This window comes from Chinchilla lanigera, unplaced genomic scaffold (genome assembly GCF_000276665.1).
Source record: "Chinchilla lanigera isolate Chin_1 unplaced genomic scaffold, ChiLan1.0 scaffold00013, whole genome shotgun sequence".
NCBI classification, from domain to species: domain Eukaryota; kingdom Metazoa; phylum Chordata; class Mammalia; order Rodentia; family Chinchillidae; genus Chinchilla; species Chinchilla lanigera.
In genome coordinates this window covers 21794306-21808837 of record NW_004955414.1, presented here as the reverse complement: position 1 = coordinate 21808837, position 14532 = coordinate 21794306, and the positions used below count along the sequence as shown (strand labels likewise).

At 38.9% G+C, this 14532-nt stretch overlaps 2 protein-coding genes across 6 annotated transcripts in view; one reads left to right on the top strand and one right to left on the bottom strand.

Annotated features, from left to right (window-relative positions):
- LOC102012951 (olfactory receptor 52N2) overlaps window positions 1-14532 on the top strand; it is a 163249-nt gene that overhangs the window by 131425 nt on the left and 17292 nt on the right. The window lies entirely within an intron of this gene.
- On the bottom strand, window positions 8167-9149 carry LOC102004061 (olfactory receptor 52E4-like). Its single transcript, XM_013511735.1, is given in 2 exon segments — window positions 8167-8795; window positions 8798-9149. Coding segments are annotated over 2 exon segments (981 nt in total).

Sequence of the window (14532 nt, the reverse complement as noted above, 5' to 3'; positions counted from 1 at the left end):
AGCATATTGCTAGATCTTGTTTCTTGATCCACTCTGCCAGTCTTTTTTCTTTTGATTGGTAAATTGAGGCCATTTACATTTATGGTTATAACTGATATGTATTGGCTTATCTTGGTCATGGTATTTTCCTGTTATTCAATCTCTGCTTTTCCTCTCTGTTTAATTGCTTGTTCTATGTAGTGATTTCTCTCTGTTGTTGTTTTTGGAATTGTGGTCATTTTTTCTCTGTGTATAATATCTTTTAGTACTGTTTGTAGCATTGGTTGCATGTTCATAAGTCTCTTCATTTGTTCTGTGCCATGGAAGTATCTATTTCTCCACTGATTTAGAGAGAGAGTTTTGCAGGGTACATCAGTCTGGGTTGGAAGTTGTTTTCTTTCAGAACCTGAAATACTTTACTCCAGGCTCTTCTTGACTTGAGGGTTTGTGTTGAGAAGTCTTCCACAAATCTGATGGGCTTTCCTTGATAGGTGATCTGTTTCTTTTCTCTAACAGCTTTTAATATTCTGTTCTTGTGCTGAATTTCTGGAATCCTGATTATTATATGTCTTGGTATAGTTTTACTCTGTTCAGGAATGTTTGGCACTCTAAATACTTCATTTATTTTATTTTATTTATTTTGGTACTGGGAATCGAACTCACGACCTTGTGCTTGCCAGGCAGGCGCTGTGCCACTGAGCTATATTCCCGGCCCCTACTTCATTTATTTGTGTGTCAAATTCTTTATTCACACTTGGGAAGTTTTCTGCCATTATTTCTGTGAAGAGTTTTTTATGTCATTTTTGCTTTCTCCAGTTTTGTCATTGACCCTAATCAATCTAATGTTGTCTTTCTTTGCTTCATTTTCTAGCTGCCAAATTGATTTTTCATGGTCTCATGCTAATTTTAAGATATCTTTCTTGTCATTATCACTAGCTGTAATTCTGTCTTCAAGATCTGAAATCCTATCCTCTCCTTCACTCAACCTGTTGCATATACTTTCAGTGGAGGTTTTAATCTCCTGGATTTCTGTTTGGATCTGTTTCATGGATTCCATTTCTTCCTATGCTGGGCATTATTTGTTTCCATCACTTTTCTAAGCTCATCTGTTCTTTTATCTGTGTCTTCTCTAATATCTTGGATTTTAAGCATCATTTCTTTCTGTACCTGAGTGATTATTTTCTCCATTGCATTTTCTACTTTTTTTTTTCACTTCTGCTGCCTTCATTTCAGAAAGTTTTGGTGTATTATTTCATATTTCATCTCTCTCCTCAAGTTCTGGGCTTGTTGTGGGTGTGCTGAGAGTCTGAGGTTGCACTTTGCTTCTGGGTCTTGCCATGTTTTATTTTCTCCTTTTTATTTTGTTTTTTTTTATGTTGATACTTGCCAGTTCCTTATGATATATAGCTTTATTGCTAGTATTTAGGTTTCCCTAGAGGATGTCTGCTCTTTAGGGATATCTTCTAGATGTAGGTGTTTTCTTATAAGGCCCTAGCTTCCCAATTTGTAAAGGTTGCAAGATCACTATTTGGCTCAGTTTCCAGTCCTTTGGTCTGAAATGTGGTGGTGATTAGGACCACATACAGTCACGGTGTTATCATATGGGGAGAAAAACTGTTTATAGCATTTATGACATCCTGGCTGAAGTAGTGCAGTAAGTAATATCAATAGTTTCAAGTACAGTTTGAGTACTGATAAACTATGGTAACCATTAACCTGTTACCTCTGACCACAAGAATAAACTCTAAAGTTATGTAACAAAATCAAACACATACTGTACACTTGTATGCAGTGATTTTTCCCTTAGTATGGTGATTTTATCCTTCTTTCAAGAGCAGGTTTGTTAATATGTTTAGGGGATGGGCTAAAGTGATGAGTAAGATAAAATATAGTAGAGTTAGGGCTGGAGATTAAAGGATGATCACCATGTTTTGGGAAACTGGAGGACACAGGCGAGAAAGAATAAAACAGAATTCAAAGTAGTAGTCAGAAAGGGCAGAGACAATGTTTACTCCCTTGAAAGGGAGTAAACTCAAGAAGCAGTTGAGGAAAGAGAGAAAGTGGGCCCACAGAAGACAATGAAAAAAGGTAAGAAACCTAAACATTGAAAATAAGAAGGGAAAAAGAGAAAGAATGAAAATGAACAGAAGAAAGAAAGAAAAAGGAAATGAGTAAAAGAGAGGAAAGAAAAAGAAAAATAAACACAAATGCAGAAATAACTAATGAATACCGAAGAAAAAAGGTGACAGCTAACCAGATAGGAGAGGGATAGCCAATCATACAAAAAAGGAATAATGAAAGTAGTAAAATACTTTTGGTGCTTATAGTTCTGTGGTCATGTCCATACTTAATCCCAGAAATGTGTTGGGTATGGAGCTCATCTTGGCATCTGAATGTGGGGCCTGGGACTGGACTTCTGCTGGTGGAGTTATCCAGAGTCCAACTACCAGCTTCTCACTCCTGCTTCAGACACTTCCACGCTGTTGGTCTCGCCAATTACTCTGCCCTCCAAAGTCGTGTGTGTGCCTGTGCACCTGGGACCCGGCTGTTGTCCTGCGTCTCAGGTCTTGGGGTTCTTATCAGTCTACTAGACAAAGTAAACTGATAAGTGTGTGTCCTCAAACTCCTCTCAAAGACCCTACTGTGCCCGAGACAATGGAGGAAGCACAGAACACAGTCTTACACTCTTCTCGTAGGCACTGCGGTCTCCAAGACAATAGAGAGAGCACAGAATGCGGACCCGCTCTCCTCTTGCAGGCCCCACTGTCTCAGGCGGAATGGAGCTCTATATTGTTAAAGCTAGAATGAGAATTTGACTTGAGAACAGTTTCATTTGTATTAATCTGTAGTATCTTTGATATGATGGTGGACAATAGCGTGTCTAAACTGGCTGTAGGCTTATTTACTTTAGCAGTTGAATCTGTTTGGTACCTGGGGTTCTAGACTGATTTGTAACAACCCCTATGGAAATGGTGCAGTCTGTAAGATGATGGGGTGCTTGAATGTATGCAAGAAAGACCTGGATACAATTAAAAACTCACAGAGCATATTCTGCATTGGCTCTGGGCCACGGGTGGGGTACCAGCAGGGCTGGATACTGACAGGGCTTGTTGGATCAAGGTGGTAAAATTTCTAAAGAGTTGCCATGTGTCATGTTGTCATGATATTCTTATGATATGAGCAGTTTAATGTGGTGATACTAATTTGAAACAAAAATATCCCTGTCACTTGATTGTAACACAAGCCTCAAGAACTGATTTGGAAGTATAGAGTGGCGGGTGACACTGGATTGGCACACGACCATATTGTGTTCAATTATCTAAAATAGTATACTGTGGATTTGCTTTCAAATATGTGTCATCATTCTACTGAAGAGAGGAAAGCTACTTTATGATTTGTTAACTTCCTGATTTGTATTAATTCAGGCTTTTTCTCCTTATGTGATCTGAGTATATGAAAGCCAGTGTCAGTATATTCCACCCCCAATGACCCTTACCTTGAATCACTTTTCTATTCACCTCTATGATCTGTTTCAGCACCAAATCTATCAGAGAATTATTTTAACTTCACTTTCTATTAAAAAGAATAACAATTCTGATTGTGTTGGGATGGGAGAAAGTTTAGCTGACTCTGTCAGAAACTTTCTCAGGGCTTTATGAGTATTATTTTCTTTAAAAGATTAAAACAGATGATCTGAGGTTGGGAATTCTGCCCCCATTTGCAGAGATGATAAATAAGGGTGCTTCATTTGTATTTGCTAATCAGAATGACTGATCTGGAAATAACAATATGCAGTATAAAAACCATTGTTGAACTCCTGCCATCTTGTATGGTGAAGCTCTGCATCATTTCCAGTGTTTTTTATTACTTGTTACTGTCTTTGATTGTTTGATCAATCTTACATTCTTATGTCTGGTGGATTGAGCAACTTCTTTGAAGATAACGGTGTGTAATGTAGCAACCTTTGTTAATTCCTATCATTTTGTTTTGAGGTCGTGTATTGTTTTTGTGTCTTTCTGATTTTGTCTTCATTGCTGTTTTGTTAGTTTGTTTAATTTTTAAAATAAAAAATAAGAGTGCTTGGTGCTCTTAAATGTAAAGGAGAAATAGAGCTACAAAAAAGAGATATTGGACCCGACCCTAAGAGCGAGGTATATAAGCAATGATTTTTTTGAGGAGGTATTAACTAGTTGATAGCTAAATAATGAGAATCCATAAAAGGAAGAGCAGGTTGGGAGGGAAAAGCTTTTCTAGTTAGAAAAATAGGATACATAAAGACTGAATGGTGGGGAATGGCCTGGCAGATCTGAGGGAGCAAAGGTCAGTGTGATCAGGCTGTAAAAAGAAAGCACAGTGTGGACGAGATGAGAGATGAGTAGGAAAAGATAACGTCCTTGTGATTAATTTATCTTAGAAACAATGGAAGAGGCTGCAGGCTGTTAAGCTTCAGATAACAGGATCCAAATTGCAAGAAAAAATGTCACTCTGGTTGTACTGTCCAAAGCACATTAAAGACCCCAAGTGCATTTGTGGCTGACTGGTAGGAGTGTCACCACTGATACCCAGAATGAGGATGATATCTTGTACAGTACTGCCAGGGATGGAGACTGATTTGAGCAGGACAGTTGAAAAATTACTGGGCTTAATCCTCAGACATAATTTGCTAATCTATTTTTTTTCTTCACAACTACTTAGCAACACACCTTTTAGCTTAACTTCTGTTTAAACTCATTCCTTATTTCATTATCTTTCAATGGTGTTCAATAACCAACATAAATTAAGAAATAAAACAAGTACATTCACTATTTAGTTTACTAGATTGCTCAAATAAAGGACTGTCAGTTCCTTGTTCAAGATATATATTTGGTTTGGCCACTAGATGTCAGGAATGCTCATCTACCAAGACGACATTCCTTGATTCAATCTATGTTCAGTGAGTTCTCGCTGGGAGCTAGATAACACAGCAAGTAGATGCTCAATAAACATGAGGTAAATCAAGGACAATTTGCTTGCCATTTAAGGGATATGGATATATAATGATCATATCAACTACTTAAAAAAACAAATACTGAAAATTTCCCTGTGACTTATCACTGCTAGCTGCAATTTTTCATGATATTTTAGGTATATATTTACTTCCATAAGATTAAGACTAAAAACGTCTTCTCTTCAAGGAGCACTGATTTATTTTATGATGAGTATAAAGGACAAAAGATTAGTGACTTTCCATGATCGCTTATGATATTCCCTATAAAAAGTGATATATCTTACTATACATTATGATATCAACTTTTTTGAATTACAATATTAACTGAAACTTTAGAAAGTACAATGTTTCTTCAATTCTCATGATTCTTGGTAGGCTTATAAAATACTGCATTTCTAGATGATTCTTTTTAAAGTGGACCACACCACTTTCTTTCACAGAGTGTCACCAGGTGAGATTATGAGTATTGTTCTCGTCACAGCTGGGAGTATGAGAAGAGTGAGAAGAACACTCCCATTTATACAAGGAATGACACTACTTCATCTGGAACTATTTAACACTGGCGTAGGAGAACAAGGCATCAATGGGGCATAAAACAAGATGTAGATTGCAAGTGTCTGGTCTGTAGAGACAAGTGCAGGCACTTCTGTGTGAGTGCCAGACAGGTGACATGAAGCTTGCTGAGAGGCTGAAATGATCACTCTGGTTACCAGTGTCAGGGTTGGGATGGGGGATGAAGTAAATGACGTCTGTTGCTCCCACTGCCATTGTGTCACTGAAGGTAGAAGGCAGCATGGACATCTGAACACAGATGGGTGAGATCCAGTGTACAGACCTCACACGGCCCAAGCCCATGGTTTGGCAGTGGATATTTGGTGCACTAAAGGTCTGAATATATCCCATTTCTCATATGAGTGAAAATAACCCCCAATCAGCATGTCAGCACCATTCTTGTGGCCTCATCGTACGTGATTTCATGAAACAAATATCTATGCAATTCAGTGAGAGTTTCTTGTGCTCATCAAGCCACTCTCCTGAAATGTGGTCTCAGCTGTGGGAGCCTATGACAGCCCATCAGGCTTGGATAATGGAGCTTCTTAGTCAACATGGCCAACTCCACATGCTGGTGGGGGAAGGAAGAAGAACAGAGTGGTCTGTAGAGGAGACTTAGGACTGTGCATGTTGGGTCCAGGCTGAGACCACCCTGCCCAGGGAGTCTTGCTGTCCCAGCACCAGAAGTGGGTGTAGACACATTTGAGGAAACCACTCCAAAGCACAAAGGTCACCTGACAAGAGGGCCCAAGACAGGGACTCTACTCAGCCGGGTCTCACATGGTATTGTAGCTTGATTATAAGCCACATCAGAGGCAGCTTTGCTGTGCATTCTAATCCATATTGTGCACACTGTCATGTTTGTCTAGCTCCCTATCTCACTCTCATAAGTATGTTTAAAAAGAAAGTTGTCTTATGTGTGCCCGAGACCTGTTAACATCTCCCAAAGAAATTCATTTTAGTTAGCATGTCCACGTGTGGTACAGACACTGGTGGCCAAGTGTGACACTGGTGATTCACTGCTACTGTGGCTCATAGAGGCAAAGGCTGGACCAGGTTCAGCCACTCTTTCGTTCTCTTCCTCCTCCCGCATACAGTTTCCATTGTCTCCTTTTTCTCATTATCAACACCAACCCTAGGCTGTCCTCTGCCTCCACTTTCTAGACACTTCCACTGACCTCGCATACATACATTTCCTACTCAAATCTCCTACGAGAGTTTAGAGTTTTCAGCAAAAGAATTTATTTGCATGATCTTCCTTCTCTTGTTACATGAAGATAATGTGATTTGGGACATTTCATTTTTATGTACACAAGTGACTGTTTAATTGAAGTTTATTTTTATTTGCTAGGTAAAAGATATAGGTCAGTTTCCATGTATTTCTATCTTTAAAATTTGACCTTCCCTAAAATTTTAGGTTTAAGTAGCAGAGGCTGTAAAAATCAAATTAAAATATATACATAGATACAGAAAATTCCACAAGGTGCTACAATATGCAGGAGTTGTCCTCAGTCCTTGTCAACTTTCATATCAAGGGCTCCCCACATACACAAAAAATGAGTAAATTTGCTATTTTATATCTACCACTATTTCATAGTTACCTACGCTGGTGTAGTTTTTAGTTAAAGACTTACAGAATGGTTCCAAAATATAGGACAGAATGATCACTTCTGATTTCTAAGCAAGAGTTCTCTAATTAGTCATAATTTAATTCTTTTGCATTTTGACATATTTTAAAGCAAATCACATTCCCCAGTCTTGAGTTTGTAAAAGGGACTAAGGGTTGGAAATCTGTAAGAGTAATAAATTAAGCTAAAAGTATTTTGAGATTGGTAATAAAGTCTTGTCTGTGTTTAGGCCATAGAATAAATCTGACTTTCTCTTCTAAATTGTATGAATTCCTGTATATCTGAAGGTAAGTGATATATCCAACAAGGAAATTATAGGAATATAATTAGAATGAGACACAGGTACACACAATTATTCACATCTAACATGACTTTGCATTTTAATGACAAGTTAGAAAACTGGACAATGTCTCCTTAATGCCAGCCTATCATCTCTCAAAGTCTTTGGTCACTGAGACCTAGTCTCCTGGAGAAAAAATGAAGAAAAGGGATAGGGGCAGGAAAGCATCCAAAGGCAGAAAAGAAGTGAGAATGACATAATATGAATACTGAGCACATGAAAATAAAAATAAAAGAAAGATTCTAAAGATAAAGACGAATTAGTGATTAACATAAAGACTAGGAAGCTGTGGAGCAGTAGATGTTCTGATTCAGACACTATCATTAGTCCCTAGAGTAAGTCTTGTCTTTTTGTCTATAAAATGTTATTAAGACCCAAACTTACTTAGAGAGGAGACACATAAGGAAATGAGAATTCTCATCCTTTGTTGCAATAATTCTACTCCAACTCCATCACCTCCAGCATCTTGTGTGTTAATCTCTAACTTTTGTTCATGTACACAGTGGGAGATGGGAGAATGGACAGCAGATAGTTCTGTGTATCTGCCAATACTAAATCAACTCCAATCAAAATGAAAAATGCTGTCACTATAAATTACATCTGTAAAAGATTTAAAAGGGAGTTCAGATTTTCATAGCTTGGGGTTTAACTGGATATGTTTACCCCAACTTCATACAGAATTATTCTTTTTGCATAAATGTCTTTACAACCCGTTCTTGGATCTGCTTGGTTCTGACTCCATAAATAGTGGGGTTAAGGGCAGGTGGGACAACCATGTGTAAATTAGCCCAAAGAATATGAATATAACGTGGAGTATTTTTGCCAAAGCGGTGTGTCATAAATGAAAAATATGCTAGTGTGTAATAGCACAGCATGGCACAGACAGAGGAACCACAAGTATTGAGAGCTCTCAGCATAGCATCTTGAGATGGAAGGAGGAAAACAGCTTGAAGGGTAAATATATAGGAAGAGGTGATCAGGATCAAATCCACCATGATGTTAGAAATCACCATGAGCCCATAGATTATGTTCACTTTTATGGGTGCCCAGGCCAACTGGGCAAGACCCATGTGCTCACAGTAGGTGTGAAGCATGAGGTGATGCCCACAGAAAGGTAGTTGAAGCATGAGAAACACAAATGAGGTCACTAGAATTATATCTCTTCCAACAACAGAGATGAGGATGCTGATGGTTTTATTTGTGAGGATCATTGTATACGGGGGTGGGTTGCCAATGGCAACAAAGCAATCATAAGCCATGAGCACCAGTAGCACTGTCTCCATGCCTGTAAACATGTGGATGAAGAACTCTGAACAAGGCAGCCCCCAAAGCTGATCTCCTGGAGACTGAACCATAAGATGCCCAGCATTTTGGGGATGGTGGATGTGGATAGGCCCAGACCAATCAGAGACAACATGACCAGGAAGTAGAACATGGGCTGATGGAGGCTGTGTTCAGTCTTGATCACAAAAAGAATCGTGATGCTGCCCACAAGGGATGTCAGGTACACGATGCAGAATGGTATAGTAATCCAGATATGTGCAGTCTGCAGTCCTGGTATCCCTAGCAGGATAAAGATGGGTGGGTGGAACTGGGTATCATTGATAGATGGCGTTTTCCTAGCAAGTGTCAAAGAATTTCTGTTAAGTAAGAAGGTCCACATTTCATTAAGATATTCTCTTTTCAAAGCCCTGGAGGGATAGAAAAATATGAATCAGTGTGCAGGATGTAATGGTAAAAGTACTTTATAAACATTAGAGATCCTCTTAATTTCAAAGATAATTGTGCAAATCGTTCAACACAGGTTATTTTGAATCCATTGCTGGCAACATTGTTCACAGTGTCATTTTTTTCTAATTTATGAGATTTTCAAAAGAACTAGAAATATTTCATGATGTAGTGTATACTCGCATTTTATGGCATTCCCTATCATTCTTTAATTTGGGAAAACTATCATGTTTAATGTTTCTCAAAGTGTGGTCTGCTGAAAACTGATGCTTCACACCATCATCAGTATTCCAATTTGATATAAATTTAGGCATTTACATCTTGGATCTAGAATAGTCTCACAAGGACAATCAATCAGAGGTCCTGCCTTCGAATTTTCTCTACAGTAGCTCTGCTGCTTCAACCAATCTGTTTATTCTTTGAGAAGACAGCTATTTTAAAAGTATTTTCTCATCTTATATAACTTCTTTATTTTCCAAAGCCTCCAACTTCCTATTTATTCTACATATCATTCTAGAAAAAAGAAACTACTTACCAAAGTGTATTTATCCTCCTTACAACATATAACATTAATAAATAACATGCACAGTTAAACTTATGTCCTAAAATTTGGTTAACTTCAGATATGAACAGATCAAATTGCTAACAAATTGTAGTGACACTAACATTAAAGTGGTTAAGGGATAGTCCTAATCCTCAGAAAATATCAAAGAAAATTATCTTCTTTTAACTGTCTCTGTCCCCAGCACGCTGTAAAACTCTTTAGCAATAACCATCCTATGAGTTCATTATTTAGATACAGAATAGCTATTATGCAGGGTAAAGATCAAGGGGATATTAATTTTAATATCCTTAACAGTGGCACATGAGGATTTGGTTCCGTGTGTGTGTGTGTGTGTGTGTGTGTGTGTGTGTGTGTGTGTTTGGAGGGGGGCAGAGGCAGAGAATGAAGGATGATATTATATGCATTGTTCTATATGTCAGTTTTCTGTAAATTTGCTGGGCAGTTACCACACAGAAGAAATGCCCAAGCAAGGGAGTTAATAATTCCCTGTTCTATAGAAGAAAAATAGTATCTTTTAACCCTAGAAAAGCTGGAGAGAAACCTGTCCACATATGAGGAAGAGCACTAGTTATGCCATTGCTAAGGGGCAGATGCCAGACTGAGAAATCAGTGTTCATGGAACTTGACTTAGAAAAGTCTGAAGAAGTAGCTAGGATTATACAGCATGGGATTTAAAACCAGAGTCAGCTTCACTTTCAGGGTGGAGGTTTTCAATATGACGCTTTACTAGTAGAGGCTAAAGTTTGCAGGACAATGGTATAAGGACTAGTCTTTCATAGTACAGTTCAAAGTCATCAGGACACCAGCGCTTGCAAGTTTGGCCAAATGGTTGTTTTCCTTCTGATACACTTGTGTATCAAAAACAGTGGCAGGATGTGTGTGGTCAGTATTTGCATATCATTTGTGGGGGCAAAATAGTAAGTTTATTCTGTTCTAGATGTGCAGGCTGATGAAGACGCCAGCTCCACAGTTCACGTTGAAAGCAGGATTGATATTAGAGATTATATTTCAGTGCCCCCAAATGCTCCGATTGTGGCACTTGTGATTTCTTATTATGCTGCTGTATTTTTGTACTGTGGACTCTAGCAGAAATATTAAGAATATTCTTCTGGATTTTGAAACCATTTAGACTTGCTTTCCATATCAGTTTCTTTTTCTGCAAAATTGAGAAAAATAAATCTAAGTAATGTGGTTTATTTTCTTGATAAATAAGATCAATGTATATAAAAGAACTAGCTTTTAGAGTTCTTCTACCTTCAAATACTTATGTTTTTCTAACTCAAGGTGTTAAGAAAAAGTCACCAAATATCTGAAATAACTGATTTCTCTTTTAAAAGACCACCATTTATGATTAAGCCGTCGTTGGCTATAAGATGAGACAAAGGCTGTTTAGAGGAAGGTTGGCACGGAGATGAACAAGGTGAAGGAGTGCCACGAAGGGGCCATTTATATTTTTCTTTGGATTTCTATCAATACCAACATAACACTGCATTGTGAAGTTTGAAGGGAACCACATTCTCTCCTATTTTCACAGCTTTCCCAAGCTCCGTGATACCAAGGCAGTTGATGAGAGTGTGAAATAATCTCTATTCAGTCATTTCACTACCAGACAAGCAGGCTTGATCTGGAAGCCCTTGCAGGGGTATCGGGTTTGCAATAGCAAAGGTTGGAAGATTGTTCCGTGAAGCCGTAGGAACAAGGAAGTTAAGATAGATCAGGAAGCTCATAAGTTAATAAGATTATGAGAGATGGAAAGGAAGAAAACAGCACAGCCCTAATGAACAGTACCTGTGTTGTGATATTGGGATGCTGACACCGGTCACACCTCTAACCCCAACTCAAAAATATGACAGTAGCTGACAAGTTTCTTTCTTGGATGAATCACAACAAGTTTAGTTCCTGGCCTTGTTACTGGCCAAGAAGACAATTTACTACGTTAAACAATTTTAATTCTTATTGACAGGTGGTGTGGTCCCAATAAAGCTATGGTTTTAGAGTCCTGCCTAGAGCAGTGTACCTGTGTGAGTGTGTGCTTGATGGTGTATGAGGGAGAGGGGGAAGGGGAGGGAAGAAATATTACTCATCTGTATATCACATTTCTCACCTGTGGCTGTCTGTACAATCCCATGTGGGGTTGCATTTTTGTGCAGGGAATGGTGCTTCAAATATATCTTCAGCAAAGAGAAGACTCCAATCCTCTTCTGCTCTTACTTGAAGCAGAATCACAGCATGAGCTAAGTTCTTTGAAATGGTGCCTGGGAACACCTTGAGGCCTCTGGGCACCAAACCTGCCTAGTCACATGCAGAAAAACTTTATAGTGAGTCTAGCCTCAGAATTCCTGAGCTTAGTCTTCAGAGTGCTATGGGCATAAACCAAGGACCAGAGGTCATTCAGTCTCCCTAATTCTTTCGTCCTCCATACTGTGTCTATAGAGAAACACTGTACCAAATGCGAGCTCTTTTCTCAGGAATGGAGATATGGACAATGAGCAAGGACAATATCCTGAAGAAAGAGGAGTCTGTTTGAGGGGTGATATCGAGTCAAACGTTTTCAGGAATACATTAGTTTATGCCATTATGTCTCCAAAATATTGTTTCTTAGGAAATTTTCCTTATCAACTTTTACATTATTTAACTGAAAGTTATGAATCTTGACACAGTTTGGTATAGTTATAACTGGGGACTCAAAATATGAAGAAATGGGAGACCCCTGAAAAAGATACCTTAGACTCTGTGGCAGCAACTTTATTTATTGGCAAAGTGCATGCCTGCACATAATAGCATTAGCTGCTTTCCACCCAGCAAGAATCCCTTGCCCAGTCTATAATGGTGAACAGATAATAAGTAGAACTGGAATGCCTTAGGCTGCTCTGTGAGAGAAAGTCTGTTCAGAGCTCAGAAGATCAGGCTGATAGAAATCCTGCTGGTAAAAACCGGGTTAGGGAGGTTTCTACTGGGAAAGACTGACTGCATTGGCTCTTGGAGTCCAGATGATGTGTGTTATAGCTTGATCAAAAGTTTGTCTGCACTCTGTTTGTGTTCAGAGACTTTCCCTGAGACAGATTAAGGGTGGTGGACTAATTAATGCAGCAGGAGAAATTCCAAGGCATTAGAATGTTGAGTAGGTGGCATGGCTATTGTTGGCTTTTAGGCAAATTTATGCTGTGAATCAAAAGCAAGGGGCCCAGCAGGATGATTTAAAACATTCTGAGCTTGGCCAGAAAGGAAGTTCCAGCAAGGCTAAGGACTACAAAGACAGATGAGGAGATATTGGCTGCTGAGGAGGAACAAGAGAATTGAAAAGATGGGCTGAGGGCATCACAAGAAGCAGCAAGTCTCAACACTTTGCAGCCTCAAAACTGCAAAGGTGTTTGAGAAATGCAAATTAAAACAACACTGAGATTTCATCTCACCCCAGTAAGAATGGCTAGCATTAAGAAGTCAACCAATAACAAATACTGGTGAGGCTGTGGAGAAAGAGGAACTCTTCTCCACTGCTGGTGGGAATGCAGACTGGTGAAACCACTGTGGAAATCAGTTTGGAGATTCCTCAGCAAACCAGGTCTAGAGGTCCCATTCAACCCAGCTATCCCCCTGCTGGGTATTTTCCTAGAAGATCTGAAAACGTCATGTCATAGCGATATATGTGCACCTATGTTCATAGCAGGGTAACTTGTATTTACTAAATTGTGGAAGCAACATAAATGTCCATCCACTGAGGATTGTATAAAAAAATTGTGGTACTTCTATATAATGGAATATTACTCAGCTATAAAGAAAGATAAACTAGAGGCTTTTATAGGTAAATGATCACAACTGGAAACCATACTCATAAGTGAAATAAATCAGACCTGCATGTGTAAGCATTGTATTGTCTCACTAGTGTAAGACCTGACAGAGTGAATAAAAACTAGGAGATATGATAGACTTGTGAAGCGAAAGGAAAATGCTCAAAAGTAAAGGGCAACTGGGGTGTGGGAAAAACGAAGAGAAAGAAGGGGTATGTATGTATATACAGGATAGCTAACATAGTTGTACTACTGTCTATTATTGCTGTACAGAAAGGAACAGTTAATGATTACTTGTTTGATCAATGTTGTATGTCTCTATTTGTTTTCCTGAGAAAGCACTTTGAAGATATCAATAAGTAATACAACAACCACTGTTAATTTCCTACAACTTTGTCTGTACCTCTGTTTTGTTTGTATTGTTCTTATGCTATTTTATAAATGGATGTCTGTCTGTTAATATGTTTTCCTTCTTTTATTTTTTAAAATAAAAAAACTGCAAAGGTGAAAGACTGCTTTGAGAAGAAAGCCACAGAGCACCATGTTCTAGAATGGCAGTGGCTGCACCAGGTTTCAGAATGGCAGCAGCATAGAAAATCTGTTCTTCAGAATTACATTCAGAGGGCCCCGTAATCCAGGCAATTGAGCCCTACAGACAAGAGAGAAGAAAGCCTGGCTACTGCTCCACCTGGCAGGAGATCTTGGTGTCATCAGCATGGTGCTGGTTTTAAGTGCATGCAGAATGCAAGAATTATGGGGTTAAAAAAGGCTTCCACCTCAATTTCAAAAGGCCTGGAGGCCAGGCAGTGTGCCCCTGAGAGGGCAGTGTGTGAAGCTGTGAGTGTGAAGTTGAAGCTGCAATGGAAACTCCAAAAGTTTGGAAAAGCCAGGAATGTGGATTGTCTGAGGAAACTTGCAAGGAGGGAGCAGAGTGAGCCCAAGAGAGAAGCCGTGGGAGCTAGAAC